The sequence below is a fragment of the Egretta garzetta genome, unplaced genomic scaffold (genome assembly GCF_000687185.1).
Source record: "Egretta garzetta isolate BGI_Z169 unplaced genomic scaffold, ASM68718v1 scaffold55, whole genome shotgun sequence".
Classification (NCBI taxonomy): domain Eukaryota; kingdom Metazoa; phylum Chordata; class Aves; order Pelecaniformes; family Ardeidae; genus Egretta; species Egretta garzetta.
The window spans coordinates 808337-826861 of record NW_009259863.1 but is presented as its reverse complement, the minus strand read 5'-3'; the positions used below and the strand labels follow the sequence as shown (position 1 = coordinate 826861).

The 18525-nt window shown below is 37.5% G+C and overlaps 1 protein-coding gene across 1 annotated transcript in view; it reads left to right on the top strand.

The window, feature by feature from the left end:
* The window catches only part of ADGRB3 (adhesion G protein-coupled receptor B3), a 477601-nt gene that overhangs the window by 197119 nt on the left and 261957 nt on the right, over positions 1-18525 (top strand). Inside the window, exons 7-8 of the mRNA XM_009640074.2 lie at positions 5226-5327; positions 5915-6021. Of these exons, the coding sequence (XP_009638369.1) occupies positions 5226-5327; positions 5915-6021 (209 nt within the window). The remainder of the gene's footprint in view (positions 1-5225; positions 5328-5914; positions 6022-18525) is intronic.

Sequence of the window (18525 nt, the reverse complement as noted above, 5' to 3'; positions counted from 1 at the left end):
AATGCATCAGATGTGAATTTTATGTTATCAAGCCCACATTTTCATAGGCAGCATGTTTACCCATTGACAACCATCAAAGAACAGTTTTCAAGGTATTTACAGTACAGTAGAACAATGAATCTCATTCCACTCAATGAACAACAAAAGGATTATTTGTAGTTATAAAATTATAATACTATACTGGAGAGGTTAACCAAATTTAACTTACTTCTCAAATTATGTCTTTAATTTTAATAAAACATTCATTATTTGAAAAGCAGTACAAGACAGTATTTGTATTGGATTCCTAAACAAGTTATTAGTTCCATAGTTAATGCAGACTTCGTCTATAAAAGCACAGCACTAAGCGAAGGTTAATGTGAATCTTCTCAATAAGCAGACGTTCAGATCAACCAGCTTCTGCTTATAAAACCATTCTTGAAATAATTTGCATTTCTATATTTGAAAGCAAAACTATGCTGCTGCAGTCCAATTTTCAAAGGTTGCCACCTACTGTTAATAAAATATTTTACAGATGTATTTACAAGTCAAATGCACACAGAGCCTTATTTGCCATTTGGTAAATTTATTTATTTACTTGATTAATTCCAGATTAGAATCAGGTTGCTTATAGACACCATAACATAAAGCACCTTTTAACAAGCTATACTTGTGTAGAAGATTATACATGAATAACAGATTTAATTTATCTGCTTCTAGACTGACATTTACTAGAGCGTCTCAGATTTAAATGTAGACAGTGGATAATTTACAAAAAAATTATTAAATGATACGCAGATTTACATTTTATAAACAGCAAGCAAAAGTGAAAAATAGTATACAGAGGTGATCATTCAAAGTATAAGCAAATTTCATTATTTGTATGCTTTTATTCCATTGCCCTAAAATAGTTCAGAAGGGCCATTTTTGTCTCAGTGTTTTCTTTTTCTGTGTAAGTAATTGAGAAACATGAGAAACAAAATTGTTAATTTTTTCTTATATTAGCATTCATTTACCATTAGTGCAAGATCAGATCCTCAGCTTTATAGATCTGCATAAGATATTTGTAAAGTGGATGAAGCTGCACCTGTTTCTATCACCCAGAGGTCTATAGACTTACAGAAAGTTAAATTATAGCTGGCTTTAAACTGTGGAAGCAAAAGGAAAATAAAACCTTTTTCTATTATGCTGGTCACTGTTAATAAGATCCTTTGCAAACAGATGTATTCACTTGACTGACTGAAAATCTTGACTGGACTTTTTCAGGTTAGAGTTCTGCATTATCTGAACATTATACAAGATTTTCTTCACAGTTGATCAGATATTCTCTTCAAATGGTTCGAACAGGGACTGAATTACATCAGACACTCTTACAAGCTGAATATAAGCAGGGCTAAGAAAGGCAGGCTCAGAACCATTACCTGAAAGTTGATTTCTCAAACAACTTGGTTCCTGGAGTATCTTTCTTTGTTATTTATTTCTATTCACAATTACAAATTTTAAACCTGTGGTTGTTTCCTTCCATTGCATAATTCCCATATTCATTCTGGGAATGAAAAACAAAGTTCTGAAGATATTTTGGCTTCAATCATTTCACCTTTGTTGTATCCCAAAAGTCTACAGTTAGATTTCACTCCCAGTAGGTCAGCAGTGTTAAGGATCTAGTACCCTGCACGCAAAGTATCCTTTTGTGAGGGATAACTTCAGAAAATTGGAAACAAATCAGAGAAAGGAAGAAAATTTCTATATTTGCTAAGAAGCTAGTCATGCAGGAATCACTGTGGAAAACTTACACAGGATGAACAAACAATACATCTGTCCCATAGGAATAAAAGAGACAGCTAGGTAACAAAACAAATTGCAACCCATGACTGATAAGGAGTTACATGGCAAGCTGTTCAGAAACTTTTAGAGAAATGTGTGAGAGAAATAAAGTAAGTCCCATCACTAAGAGAAAAAACTGTGAGAACTGAGAACAAAGTACAGTATTATTCAGGAGAGAAGACTTCTGTAAATTTATTTTTATAAAAATAGGACCATGTTCTTATGACAGTTTTAAGACTATCTTAGGTTCCAGTACTATAGTATTGGTTTCCAGAAATAGTTAATTCCATAATAGTTAATTCTATAATAATTCTATACATGTTCCAGTATTTATACTTTATCCAGATTTTACTCAAAACAGATCCTCAGGTTTTTTTTCTCATAAGCCTATTATCCATGGTAGAAAACATATTATAGGAATTGTTTTGATCAAAATATTACTAAAAACAATGATAGACTACCATTTTTATTAACAAAAAGATAACAGTGCACAACTGCTGCCAAAGACTAGCTAATGATTTCCTACTGAAGGTTGGTTTCTTCAAAGGTAATACTAGCTATATAAGATAGAATATGAGAAGGGGGAAGATTCAAATAATTGTCAACAACTAAATAATAAAATTAAATCTTTGGGGTTTGTTTTATCTCTGATTACAACACTATTCTACAAGACGTTCAAAAGCCTTTTTTCTATTGCTTTTGTTTAAGATAATTGTGCCTGTGGCATTGAATTAGGATTCAAGAGAGGATCTGTAATTCTAGCTTCATTTGTGAGCTACTGTGTGGTGTTGGCTAACTCGCTTCACCCTTTTATTATCCTTTCCCATATTTGTTAGCTGCCTAGGTGTATCGTAAAATCTGTGAGGTTGTGCATGTCTCTTGCTTTGTCTGTGTGTTGTACAGAGCTTCCTCAGTTCCCAGGTGGGTTGATTGCCTATTGGAGATGCATGTCCTCTCACCAGTAATGTCAGAGGAAGACTGTGCTTAGGTAGGATGAATTCAGGCCTATCATTACAGGGGTATAACATCGTAAATTTGAGTACATGCTCTGTGTGGGAAGATACGGCTGAATCACATCATCGGTGAAAGAGAGATCTGCTTTTTATTTGCCAATTTTAGCAAATTTACCTCAGTATTTGCTGTTTGCTTCTAAATTTTAGCAATTTTGTATGATTTTCTACAGCTAACCCACATTTATCTGTGGGCGTGTTATGAATTAATTATGCCCTAGTTACAGAAATACTTGAACTGGTCCTGAGAAGAGTCAGCAGGGCCAGCAAGGCTTTTTATCTCAGATATAATACCACTCCAGCATGACTGTAATGTCTCCATGGGCAACATGGGTTGGAGCCTCACAGATGCTTTAATGTAGGTGGGTGCCCGATTAGCAAGCTCTGCCAGATATACTTTAGCTTTGGGAAGAACTGGTTTGGTTTTTATGCGCAGCATTGCTTGATCCAAGGTATTTGTACAATGCACTGAAAAGCACAGAGTCAGCCAGGGACCAGGAAAACTTCTTTGCCTGGGCTAAGTGATGCCTCTTCCAAGCTCTGACTTGCTCCCACACCTCTTTCCTGATAACTCTGGGCCTTTTACTTTGAACACAACACACAGGTGCACAGATCATCTCTGGCACTAGGCTAAAGTTAAAACATAATCCTGAGTTCTGAAAAGTGTGACGCAAAAACACACAAGTAGTAGCCTTCCAAACAGATGGTAAATCTCTGATATTACCTGTGACCTGCTAACATAAAAGAGAAATTATGCTGTATATAAAGAGGCATATATATGCATGTACATTTTTTTTTCAGAAAAAAACCCACATTAAACTTTCAGTATTTGGAGGGAAGCAAAAGTTTTAGTTCTGAGAATCAAAACGTAAAGTGTTGATTAGTGAACATAACACGTTTGAAATGGCCACAGCTGCATGACAAATATACTTCTCAAAGAGCTCTAAGCTTTAGCAAATTTACGTAATTTATAATATTACCTCCTTATTATGTTAATTTACACTCCCTGAATCAGAAAATTTCTTTTGTTTATAAGGTCATAATAGGATGGTAATTGCATTTGCTCATGTCACCAGATGGTTTGTGTTTATCAAAATCTGGCTTTTGCCATTGTAACACTGACCTGATACACTCACTTTTTGGGCATGTCTGAAGCAGTGTTAGTATTACAGATTATGAATATAATCAACTTTCTTTGGGTTTTGCCATTAATGGATCTCTTGCTTTTTTAGCAGCACCAACTGTCTTGATTTACAATTCAGGAATGCTGATGGTGAGGCAAATTTAGCAAGCAATTTTTCTGCTCAGCTCTGATTCATGTTAGTATTACTGAGCCATCTGCAAGGTATTCTTTGTCCTCCAGAAAGAGAGGGTACAGCTTTGTGCAAAGGTCTGCTCAGTTCCCTTACTCGCCTCACTCTTCTGCTGAAGTACAAAACAGGGAAGATGGACAGTTTTATAAGTTAGGTAATGGTACGGGCAAAATCTGTAGTCTGTTCCCGCCTCTTCTAGAGATTTCCCATGCAACCATGGGTGAATCATTGAATTATTTTCTGCCTTATCACTCCATCTACCATAGTGATAGCATTTCCATTCTCTTTTCCTTTTTCTTGTTTTGTAACTGCTTTGCTGTAATATAGTGGGGTTACAATTTTCCTGAAGTATATATAGTAATACTTTTAAACAACTCATGGCTTTTCCCTTCTGAACTGGAGTGAAGGAAACTTCAGTAACTAGCATTTGTCAGTGCTTTAAGTTGTGAGATTACTTCAGCCAGATGTTTGCTGTGTTAATCTAATTTACTCAAAAATCATAAACTGGGAAACTACAGTAAAAATACAAAGAGCAAAAGGAACCTGTAAGTCATGAGCATGTGAAAATACAACATGAAGCATTTGCAGAGCCTTCTTTTTCCCTATGCAGTTCTGTTACTATGAAATTGTGAAAATATTTTTCCATTTAAATGGTATTGCAATAACCAGTAAAAGGCCATTTTGTTTTATAGCCACTCAGTCCCACATTATTGACTATACTTGCTTAATTACCAACTTGTGCTGCAACACATTTCAAAGAAATAATCTGCTTTTTGGTCTTCAGAATATACAGCTCTCATTTGATACCTTTACCACATTTAATGTTTCAACAGTGGTTTGAGAACTGATTCTTTCACATACACTTTAAGTTTTAGAAAAATATTTAAAATTTTTTGTGTAAGATAAGCATCACAGCTCATAACATTTTACAGCATTTGAATTTTTGCATTTTTGTACTTGATTCTTAAAATTAAACCAAATGATGTTAACATATACATTTCAGGAAAAAATCAGGATAAGACTGAAAACTTACTTTTCTGATATAAAATATCTGTTTTACATTAATGCTTCTATTTAAATTCTCATTTCTAAATGGCAGCACCTTATGAGATATGTCCTGAAGACTACTTGATGTCAATGGTGTGGAAAAGGACCCCAGCTGGGGACATGGCATTCAATCGATGTCCTCTCAATGCCACAGGTACAGTATTACTTTAAAATGATATGATGATAAAAAAAGGATAGAAATCTTTTGCATTGTGTTCTAGACATAATCATTACTAGATTTGTATACATATGTATATATGCATATATGTGACTATATCTATACAAACCTGAGATATTTGCATAGGCATATACATATATATCGTTATACATATATACATATACATATACATGTACATATACATGTACATATACTGTCTCTTATAGCTTACATATGTGTATGGGTCTGTGGTGTATATCTATGTATACACATAGATATATGCATTATAGCCAGAGACAAAAAGCTGAGAAGAAATCAATTTGACAGGACCTATCAAGCAAACTGATGAAAATGAGGCAAAACATAAAAATCTTTTCAATTAAGAAAACACTGCTAAAAACCCACAAGTGAACATTGAAATGTGTTTCAGAATCTTATACTGCTCTCTATATACTTATGATCATTGCATGAAATTGGTTCTGTGTGTGCTTTTAAAATAGCATGGAATGTACTTTAAATAAGGTTCCTTCTTTCCAATTGCTCTCACTTATATAAATATTTTCTGTTTTCTTTGTGACTTACAGGCACCACTAGCAGACGCTGCTCTCTCAGTGTTCATGGAGTGGCCTTCTGGGAACATCCAAGCTTTGCTAGATGCATATCAAATGAGTACAGACACTTGCAGCATTCAGTAGGTGCAAAGCCAGCTTTAGTACTTGCTCTGTTTATTCATTACTAATCTTTGGCATGAAAAAAAACTTACTTATTTACTCTCAGGTCAGATTTCTGATAGGAAATACCAGGAGGAAAATAGACCTAAAAAGAATAATTTATAGTAGTGTATATTGCTTGTGTTTGAGTGAAAGAAGCTTTAAAGGTCTTACTGTAGAAGTGGGAAAATGAATCAGATTCCCTTTTTTCATGTCCACTGTGTGAAATTTTAGGGATCAGAGGTAAGACATGTTTTGGTTTATTAGAAAATGAGATGTGAATAAATGAGATTTACTGGAAGAGTGACCTGCTGAGTAATTTTATAATGCCTTGAATTCTTTAATCGCACACTAGGAAGTCAGAAATGACATTTCTTTTTGTTATCAAATTTAGAACTTCACCTTCAAATGTAACAAAAGGAAATGATTATAGGGTAAAGCTATTGCAGTGTCTTTGGAAAAAGTAAAATAACTCTAGATGAAGAAACATTATGGGATTTTTTCAGTATGCTTAACAAAAAGTTTCTTTGTAAAGCATATGAATTATACATTTATCTACTGCCTAAATATGTTTATATGCATAGATGTAATACACTGTATATATTGCATTATAAACATACTGCCATGGTATATGCTAGGTATTTTTATTACATTCTGTTTCCATAGCCAAAGAATTTAGCCAGGTTAATATTATCTGGGAAGAGGTCCTTTGAAGATTCTTATGGACAGTGGTTTTTGTCTGCATGATATATTTTACTGACATTCTTATTACTCTGCCTGCTTTTCCAAAGGCCACTGCTCCATTAATCATTCATCAGAGGGGCACTAATACAGCCATGTGTTTTGTAACTACCCAACCTCTCAACCAAATGCAATGCTTCCGTAGCATGTTTAAAACACTTTGGTGGCTTGAAAAGTATAGCCTGACTATCAAATCTGGCTTACCACTTAGAGGAGATTTTGATTAAGTCCTTTGAGCTGCATTTTTGTTTCATTAGATTCCAACTTAATTGAGGCCTGGGGTTCAGTTTCAGGGGAAGCCAAAGCATTATTTTTAAAATAAAACAGAATAAAGTGTCAAAGCAATTTTCCCTACTACAGAGAAACTTCCCTATTTTATATAGCTGTCCGCATGTTGCACTATCCTTTTAGTGTTCGTGCTGGGAAAAACAACAGTAAGTTGGCTGTAACTGTTTTGCATTTTATATTTTTGATATTTTATTCTTTTGCAACAGCTGCATATAGTATGTCTCAACATACTTTATGGGCATGGACAGCAATAAATTTGTATTTCATTTGCTTAGACTCTGTATTTTAGTAAATAGCACAGTAAAGGCAATGACTGTAGGTAATATCATAGAATCATAGAATGATAGAATCATAGAATGTTTAGGGTTGGAAGGGACCACTAGTGGTCATCTAGTCCAACCCCCCTGCAGTGAGCAGGGACACTGCTAACTAGATCAGATTGCTCAGAGCCCCATCCAACCTGCTGCCATGTTGGTTTTCCAGCAGATGTCGGGGTGGTTGAAGTCCCCCAGCAGGACAAGAGCCTGCGAGCGCGAAGCCTCCCGGAGCTGGAGGAAGAACGCTTCGTCAGTCGGCTCCCCTTGATCTGGCGGCCTGTAGTAGACACCAACCACCAGGTTCCCTTTGTTGCCTCTTCCTCCGATTTTGACCCATAAGCTTTCGACCTGCTCGTGGCTATTCTTCAGGGTCAGCTCTTCACACTGTAACGATTTCTTGATGTAGAGGGCAACGCCTCCACCCCTCCTTCCTCTCCTGTCCCTTCTGAACAGCCTGTAGCCATCCATAGCTACATTCCAGTCGTGGGTTTCATCCCACCAAGTTTCTGTAATGGCAATCAGGTCGTAGCTTTCTAGCAGCACAATAGCTTCCAACTCCTCTTGTTTGTTATATATACAGTTCTGCATACTAAATACTAATAAACATATTGCAGAACAAAGAATTCACATTTTTGATTGAAAACACTGAGATATTTCAAAGTAAAGCAAATTACTTCTCTTTTACTTGCTATTTTTGCATTTAAATATTACAAACTTCTGAAATATTTAAAGGATTTTGAAATATTTTAGAGGTTTTAATCAACTTGACCTGCTTGGCCAGAAGACCATCCCTTTAGGGTTTTGTTCCTCTGCTCTTACTTTTTTACATTTCATATCAACTTTTATTCATACTGTTGATCCTCATGCCACTGACTGTAGAGATATTCAGCCTTTTTTTTTTATGCCATTACTAGAAGACATTCATAAACAACCCAAACACTGGGAAATGCTTTTTCATGTTATTCAGTGGTTTGACTTACCTGGCTAACTTTTGGTGAGGTGCTGATATTTTTTGAAGAGCTGCAAGTCTGCCTGACAGGAAGGGGTCATTGTTGGACAAAACAAGGCATTTCTAACCCAGATCAGATTTATCTATTCTTCTGTATTTCCTTTTTTAAAATATCAAATACGATTAGACCACACTGTGAAATAATCTTTTGCCAAAGAACATTTAAAAATAGTTAAAGCTTCTTTAAAATTATACAAGCATCTGACCATCATGTTATTGCTGCACAAAATTTCAGTCTAGTTTATATGCATACAAGTTAAAGGAGAAAAGTGGTTTTCTTTTACACCTGGGAGCTGTTCACAAAGAAAATCAGCTTGTCTTACATCTTACTGCTTCTCAAAGTGAACAACACAGCATATTTAAAGAATAGTAGAAAATAGAGGTAAAGACCTATAAGGTCATCACCCTGCAAATGTAGGCTTGTCCCCCCACGATACATATGTTAGCTCTATAAATCCCCAAAAATAAGGCTTTATAAGGAAGTTGCTGACAGACGGTGTTGCTATAATAAATATGTGTGCTTATGAAAGCATTTATGAGATGCCTCGGTGTGCTTAACTTACCAATAATGTTATTTCACCAACTCAGACCAAGAGTTGTGGGGGGTGTCACTCAGTTCTGTGGATGTTCCCATAAAATCTGAGTCTGAGCTGGATCCCTTTCATTTCTTACCTGAAATACATAAAACAAAAGTAGGTGTATATTCTTAACAAATGATATTTCTGAAGTTGATTTAAAGCAGCCGATATACTTAATATATATACAATATTTCATACATTAAAGCATGCCCACCTAGAGGAATACAGACAGGTCCCTGCCTCTTCACCCTCCAAACAAATCATATATGATCCAGAACCAGCCCAGAGGTCATGTAGTTGAATTCACATGGTGCTGCGTCCAAGCAAATACTCTCTATAAAGAAAAGCATTTCATATGCTGGGGCCAGAGGAAACTGCCTTGGCCACAGACCCTGCTAACCTGGCTACACAGAATCTGGACTGGAATCTTACAGTTGTATTAGTAAATAAATTAAACAGTTTGACTGCTCAAGCTTAAACACTATCCTTGCAGTCATCTACACTGTTATCATCTGTTAACGTACTCCCTGACATGATTTAACACCATACCAGTGCGCACTCCCAAACAATGCTTAGCATCCTTTGGAGGCTAGCATGGCAGAGAGACCATTCCCAGCAGGCAATAAAACCATCATTTTCCTGGAAAACAAAGGGCTTTTTTATAGCTTGAGAGATACAAGCTGTCTGTGCTTATTGGCCTCAGGGCTAGACAATATTCCCATGGCTATTTTATTTACCTGTATTTACTATTTATATAATAGAAACACCTTACATTTGGGCAGCTTGGTCTGTAAGAAGAGAAGTTCAGGGTTGCATGTGTCCATCAGTGAGGCCAAACCTGGAGTCCTGTGTCCAATTCTGGGCTTCCCAGTACAAGAGGGATATGGTGTGACTGGAGCAAGACCAGCAAAAGGCCACTAGGATGATTAAGGGACTGGAGCATCTCTCCTGTGAGGAGAGGCTGAGAGAGCTGGAGCTGTTGAGCCTTGAGAAGAGAAGGCTAAGGAGGGATCTTATCAATGTATATAAGTACTGGAAGGGACAGTTAGAAGGAAAATGGATCCAAGCTCTTTTCAGTGGTGCCCAGTGACAGGACTGGAGGCAATGGGCACAAACTGAAACACAGGAGGTCCTGTCTGAACATCAGGAAACTGTTTTCACTGTGAGCGTGACGGAGCACTGGCACAGGTTGCCCAGGGAAGTTGTGAAGTCTGTATCCCTGGAGACATTGAAAATCTATCTGGACATGGTCCTGGGCAACCTGTTCTAGACAACCCTGTTTGAGCTGGGGGGTCGGACCAGATGATCTCCAGAGGTCCCTCCCAACCTCAACCATGATTCTGTGATTCTGTGGCTTTCCAGAAAATTGGAAATTCACACAAGGCAGAAATCCTGAAAAGTTAATTCATAGATTTCCACTCTAATAGCATGATTTTTACTTTCTTCCTAAATATAACCTTTTCCTCTAACAACCTTAACACAGGTTTTCAGCAGATGTCCACATAAAGCCAGAACATTATGCTATATATAGTATAGAATTTTACCACATAACCACTGGTGATTGACCCCTGAAAACCGTTTCCTTTCTACATGAGTAGGTTCACTGCCTCATGCACAAAGCCCCTTGTATTTATACAGCTGTCTCTATTACTCACCTGGAAGTGACATGGGACAAATTTCAACCCTTAATAAGCAGTAATAAAGCAGCAGAAACCCAGCTAGTGCTGCATGTTCTTCAGCTTCACTCAAGGCTTGTATGGACACCAATATGGTAGCTATATAAATTATGCTAAAATGGCACTATCTTTTCATCTCAAAATCCATTTGGAAGTCTATTTGCAAAAGATGAAGAGTCAGTAAAGTTAAAAATACTCGTAATGCTAAAGATAATATACTTTGCTCATAACCCCCAGCACCATGAATAATTTAGCTTTTTTCCCAGCCACTTACAGAATGTGCTAGGCAGAATTACTGCCTCTACTCAGGATAGGCATATACTGGCACTTCAGATGCAGGGTATTGGTTCCTCAAAAAAGTGCAGTGTTTTCTGTTGGTTAAATGGAATTGTCTAGGTACATGGACCACGTTTTGATACATATATAAATATTGTACTTAATATTCTATTCCAACAGTTTCAGAGTAGTTTACAATCTGGCATTAATACATCTCCTCAACATATGCTTGGGATCAGGCTTTACTACATCTCCATTTTTTGTTCATGGGGAACTGAGTGAGACCAAGTAAGCAGGAAATTTATCTCTGATCTTGTGAATTAGTGCCTAGTTACTGTTCCTTCTTAATGTTCATACCTCTCCACATGAGAATACAGAAAATCCCTGGTATGATAAAAACATAATAGCTACAGGGCCTCTGAAGAGACTATACACTGGAACATGATGAAACATTGAAGGGGAACAGTTTGGCTTGTGGAGTGGAGATTGGCAGTCAGCTTGCACTTGAGTAAAAGCAGTTAAGAGGATGATGCACTTCAGCTATGCCACAAATGTACTGCCTGTACTTTCATTAGTTTATTTTACCTTGTGAACTATGGAATACGGGTCCCTTTTAAAACTAGGGATGATAATTAGACCTCTTTGAACAACGGAACCAATTAGGCATGAATAATTTATCCAACATTTGGTACAAATCAGTCATCAAATGAATTCAGCAAATACTGTTTGACCAGCTTATACAGCTGGTTGACTAACATGAAAAATTATTCACTGAACAAATTAAGGGACAAAAATGCCAAAATCCGTGAAATAAACCCTTGGGAAATTATTTGGTTAGCTCTAATAATAATACTTAAAGAACCTAATTAGGATTATTCTTATTAAAGCACTGTAAGTGGAAAATGCAAAGTGATAAACAGGTATGCTTTGACTTCTGGAATCGTCAGCTAGAGGATCAAGCAACAACTTGGTGAACAGCAAAAGCAACTTCACACATTATATATTAGTTTTTGTTCTGGATTTCTTGTATTGCTCTAGCGTGTTTGCCGTATCTGCATCTTTGCATTAAGAAAATTCTCTTAGTCAACCACAGTCTTTCAGGACAGTTAACAGTCATCCTTGAAGCTAAGAAGGAATAAGTTGCCCAGTGATGCGCAATTTGTTAAATGTGTTCTTTAGAAAGAGGAGATTACAGCAAAGAAAGTCTTCCAAGTGTCTGTTTTATTGTGGATGGAGATGAAGTAAAGTCATAAGGTTGAATAAGATCTAGTGGCAGAGGATATCCTTTCTTCAGTCCCTTCTGGGTAGTTCTTGGTCACATTCTGATCACCAGATTTCAGTTAACAGGGAGGAATGCTTTCTCTAATTCCAGATTGTATTCTCAGAATTTGGAGGGTTTTTTCCCCTCTGTGGGATAGACGTGGTTTGGGATTTTGGACCATTTTACCAAATCAATTACTGCTATAGCAGAAGTTACGGACCTTGTTAAAGTCTGTTATCTCTTTCTACCTTTGGCAAATGTTTCATGTTCTGAAAACTGAACTCCTTTGGTCTAACTGGCATATTTTAATCTCTTTAAAGAGTATCTGTTGGTAGCTTAATGGACTGTTATATATAGAAAGGCAGATTAGATGATGATCTAATGACCCAAACTTAGACTGTATAATATTATGAAGTATTCTCCTGATTGCGTATTATCTTCTTTTGATCTGGAAGCAGAAAATGGTCTGCCTAATTATTTTACCTGAATTTGAGCTAGTACTTGGTTAATTTGGACTAGTATTTTCCAAGGTAAAAGAAAGATATCTCAAAAATATTGTACAGTATTATTCCACATACCTGGAATTTTACAGGTTTAGCATTGCCATGGGAGATTGCAAACTGAATCTTATGGCACAAAGAAATTAAAGAAAAAGACATAAATGCATGTATGTATTTTGGCTGCCACAATCTAGCCAACTGGGCTGTGTAATTGATACTTTGAGACAGACTGAACTTCAAATTTAGTCTTTCACATTTATTTCATTTCCAGGATTTTGAGTGTATGTTAGTAAGCTATGAATTATTCTTGCTGCAACAATCAATTAGTATATAAGGCGAAATCTAATTTCTGGTTTGATCTTTTTTGCTTTGTAGATGTTGAGTCTAGAAAGGGACCGTCATGATTAATTAGCATGACTTCCTGCATGACTTCTTCTTAAACTAGCATATCTCTTATAGGAAGACATCTAGTCTTCACTGTAAAAAGTAATGCAATGGAAAATGCATTCTCTAAGACTTTTTTTTTTCCCCCCAATTTTCAGTTCTCTTGTTCTTGCAAGTTTCAACAAGCACACCTCAAGTGGGTTGGATCTGCTGACAAATTTCATGCTCTGCTTTGATATTTTCTTTTTTTTTCTTTTTTTTTACTTCATTCAGTTAAACAGGGTAAAATCTTTCCTGCGAATAAGAAATTCAGCTATTTGTACTATGAATGGATGTGAGTGATTGCATGACCAAGAATAGAATAAGTGATTAGGAGCCCAGAGGCCTACCTCAGATGGTATCTAAAAAAAAAGTCACTGAAATGCTTCAAATAAGAGTTAATTTAATTTTCATACTCCCTTGAAGCCTATCAAATTTGGTAAACTACAAGCAAGAAGACTAAGAAGCAAGACCCCAGAAACAGGAACATCTGACATAATCCTTTCTATGAACAGCTGCTTCTGAGAGACATAGCTAAAGACTTCTTCATCTATTCTTAATCCATTCTACGGATGACAGCCTAAATTAGAAAAATACCCAAAGCAAACAAAACCAAACAAAAAACCAAGCCAAAACAAAGAAACCACTCACCCCGTCCCCCAACCCCCCAAAAAACAAAACCCAAGAAACAAAAGAATTGGAGCTAATGCAGAAAATGAAAATGAGTTTAAAATAGTTTGGTATGGAAGAACAATGAGTTTTCATAGCTTATGAGGTCTTTATGAAATGCATTTTTGAAGCTTGTATGACCATTTTTAATTAAAACCATTAATGAATAGGATCTTACCACAGAGTATTAGAAACTGATTTTGTGTAAATGGAGAAAATACTTTAATATATAGGCTATTTCTATTTTATACTGTCTTATGCATGCGTTTTAAGTGATAGGATTTATTCGATCTGAAAAAAGATATTTTTGTGAGGGATCTTCTTAAAAGTATTGGTAATATCACACACTAGAATAGTTCTTTTGCCTAAAGCGAGACTTCCTCTAAATGGTTTTGCACAGTTTGCAAGAGATTTGTACTATGCTCATAAATAATAAGGAAGACTAAAGCCTGTCGTCAAGACACCTTGTTTCTAAAGGTCATCTCCAATATCATCAGAAAACCTCTACTTCTACAGCCCATTTTCTAAACCTATGTAGCACAGTTTTGAAACTTGGATGATGAAATTCTACATTTAGTTGCTTTGATAAAACTAAGGTACTAATTTGTGCCAATTTGAGTGAGATAACACCTAAATCAAGCATGCATTCGTGCAAACTGGACTGCTTTTCTATCCAAAACAGGAAGTTGGAAGGCCAAAAAGCCTCTTAACTCTTGAGAGTTAGGAAGGAAAAATCTGCATATGAAATATCAGAGTGGTGTCAAGATATGAGCACTTGTGAAGGAGTATGGGAACTTATGCAGGTGAATCTTTGCATATCAGACTGGTAATATAGCCATAAAAAAGCATTTCTGCTGCTTCTAGTTCATACTATAATTTTGTTTCCCCTTTTTCCACAGCAACATTATTCACAATTTGCAAGTGCTTGGCTAAAATATAATTTGATAAAAAGAACTCTGAGGTGAATAATGATTTGCTCAGCTGCAACTCGTTAGAGATGATTTTGTTTTTCCAAATTATATTACAAGGGCAGCGTATCAGCCTGTCCATGTACTCCTTACTGAAATGACTGCTGTACTCTGTAGAATGAAAGGTTTCCTCCTAAAAAAGTTACAGCTTCTTTTTTGCTAGTTTAGTGCTTCATTTCTTTCTATATAGCTGCAGAGCAAAGCATCCAGGCTTAGTTTTGCAGATTTGAATGTTCAGGCCTCAATAACAACATTTTTATTCTGTCTCAGTCTATCCTTGTATTGGTATATGCCAGCTCTTCATCTTCACCTTCACAGCCTTTGATAGGCAGGGGAGTTATATCAGTAAATGATCTACTTTCTTTGCCTTGCCTCCCTTGCAAGCTGAGAATTTACAGGAGTCGGCTCTGTTTTGTCACCTCCGTAACTTGACAGGAGCATGGCAAACCGTTTTCTCTCATCAGAAAGCAACCGATCAAGAGGTTGTGGCAGGCAACACTTCTCCCCTGCCTCACTAACATTTTCCTACTCTGCATGGGAGGAGATTATAACTTTGGAAAAAAGTTAATGAATTCAGTATTGCTGATTGCTTGATGGTGAGGGCACTCCTTTAGTTGTGAGAAAGCTCTGCCTGCTCTGCCCTGCCAAACTCATTGCATGGACTGAAACGCTGAGGTTTTGAGTGCTTTTAACACCATGTTATAAGGTTAGTCTGGCTTTCTCAGTCTCATAGCAGATCTGCTTCTCTCTCTGTAAATAAATATGCAATTTGGCAAAGACAGGAAATAATCCAGTACTGCAGCCACTCATATGAAATATGGAGTCTAGAAACCAACTTCTCCATCCCAAGTGAATGGCTGTTTTTTTCATAACTGTCTGTGTTACAATAGGCACCAGAACTGAGCAGCGTAGGATCAGGAGAGTGAGGTGTGTTTAAAGCCACTGGGGTACTGTCTCCATTTGTGAAATTATAGTGCTTAATCTCACCAACATACACATGCACCCCAATCTTAGAGACGTTATACAGTGGGAGAAAACCTTTACCTGCTATTCTGCATAAGCACATCACAACTTAATTTGACCGGATAAGTTGCTTTTCTTCCTTTCTGCTTTTGAATATCTTCTTTTTAATAGCCAACCAATCCCACTTGTTAAATTCAAAGGAAAGTCCCCACTATCATCTTAGCATCCATAATCATCTTTCCATGTCTGATTTACCAAAGAGTAATCTGTGTGTTAAATGAAATGTGCTCCTGTGGTTTCTGTTGCTGCTGTGTCTGTTGCAGCAGTGAGCAGCTGAGTGCTCCCCAATCGCATTGATATCCCAAACCAACCAACACTGCAGCCAACAGACAAACTCCACTAGGGTATGGCCAGAGGGAAAACAAGAGATGAAGGCCACTTAGGAACTCAATAAAGAAAGAATTCATCTAATTTCCCTTAAAGTCTACCAGGACTCCAGCAACCTTCTCTCCAGCACAGCTGCAGAATGACTGCAGGAATTTGGCTAGGCAGCTAGTGGCAAAGAAGTGGTCACAGCATGTTACACATACAGTCATTCCCCTGCTTTTTTGTCCACTACCTCATTTGCTGCATTCCCCTACCATGTTTAAGCTCAGATTTGTTAAGTATGTGAGGCACAAAGGATTTTTCTCTTGCCTGCTACTTAACACAGTACTCCCATGCAGAAATTAGGGCTCCCCAATAATGCTAATTTCCTTGAGAAAATGATTCTGGTTTGTCCTAGAAACAGAAGTGAGTGTCAGTGGAATGACTGTGTAGAAACATAAAATCAAATAAATACAGAAATTGGTTAAAATCAAATAAACATATAAATTGAAGCAGTTAATCAGAGCTTTATGTTTTAGGGACACATACTTACCAGGATAACCATGTACCATAAAAAAAGACAGACAACTAATTCGTAGTATGTCCCTCTGTGACCCCTAGTCTCAGCCATTCAGTCAGAATGGAGAGCCAGGAGACTACCTCAAGCAATGCTATGCCTGTCATACAGTGAAAACAACCCTCTCAGAATTGTCATTCTCTTTTTTCCTCTCAACTCTTCCTATTGTCATGTTGCATTATACATAGATAACACAAATCTTGAAGACATGCCCTCTGGTTAAAAAAGGAAACAACAATAACAACAACAAGATCTCTCACACAGCATGCCAACATAAGCAGGATTTAATCACAGATAATTGGAGCATTTCATAGCAATACTTAATAAAATAATAATAGAAATCCTGGTCAACAAACACAGTGATAAGTACAAAAAGAAAAAAGCCCAACCCCAAAAGAAGTGATCTGTTTAATGATTATTTATTTCTCATCCCTGGAGCCATTTATTATTCTGCCAAAGACCAGTCTTATCTATTCAAAATATGTATTAAGAAGTTTTGTTGAATCCGTGCAGAAATCAAAATACTGAAACTTTATAATGACTTTCTCTGTCACCTGTGTTGTGGTTTAATCTGACAGGCAGCTAAACTCCACACATCCATTTGCTGATCAATATGACCCACTTACTCCACGTACTGTCAGCTGTATGACGTGGAGAAAGGACCCTGCCTTTGAACACCCAGCCCAGCACTGGCTGTCAGGGTGCCAGGGGGAGCTTCAGTACCAACCAGTTTTGAAGCAACTCAAACCCCTTCATATGCTGCCAATATCTTTTTTTCAATTGGAGTACCAATTGATCCTCTGTACCCCTGACTCTAAAACCCTAGGGTTTGGCTTCAAGTCTCCCCTGGTGCTTTCTGCCAGAGGTTCCAGGTAGGGCCATTCTCTCCAGCTGTGGTATAGAACACATTTTTTACATCTTGCCCTGCCCGGACTGGCCCTAGGGCTACTGCATGAACTATCTCCTGTTTAATTTATTCTCCAATCTCTGTTAGACTTTCACACTGACCATATGGGACTGTTAAAGGGTGAGAGAGATCACCCCTTGGCTCTGCAGTTGACAAATCAGCTTACGGATGAATGGGAATCAGGGAGTCTTGGCTGGTGTGATATTGCCACTGGTACACCATTGTGGTAGCAATTGGCAACCATTGTTCTTCAACTCTCAGCAACCCCAAACCAGAAGGGACCTCCAAGAGACCAGGCATGGCAGACAGCTGTTTCATTTCCTCCATCTCCAAGTCAGTTATACCAAAAGCCCACTGGTACCCTTTGGGTCCTTGAAATACCCTCTCCTGAGTTAGTCTATGCCAGGGATGCGCAGAGCCTCTGGTGCAGGTCACAATGGGATGCTTTTGCCACTCATTCCCAGCTAAGTCACTTCAGCCTCCAATACCATTAGCTCTTGGGATGCTCTTGTCACTCCAGAAATCCAGATGGGTTCTGCCCCTTTATAGTTTGATGGCATTAGGGTACACTGTTCACTGGTGTCCACCAGAGCCTTATACTCTCAGCTGCTTGGCTTCATAGAATCATAGAATCATAGAATCATAGAATGTTTGGGGTTGGAAGGGACCCCTAAAGGTCATCTAGTCCAACCCCCCCGCAGGAGCAGGGACACCGCTAACTAGATCAGGTTGCTCAGAGCCCCGTCCAACCTGGCCTTGAATGTTTCCAGGGATGGGGCCTCCACTACCTCTGGGCAACCTGTTCCAGTGTTTCACCACCTTCATGGCAAAGAATTTCTTCCTTATATCCAGTCTAAACCTACCCTGGTTTAGTTTAAAACCATTACCCCTTGTCTTGTCACTGCTGGCCCTACTAAAAAGATTTTCCCCATCTTTCCTATAGGCCCCCTTTAGGTATTGAAAGGC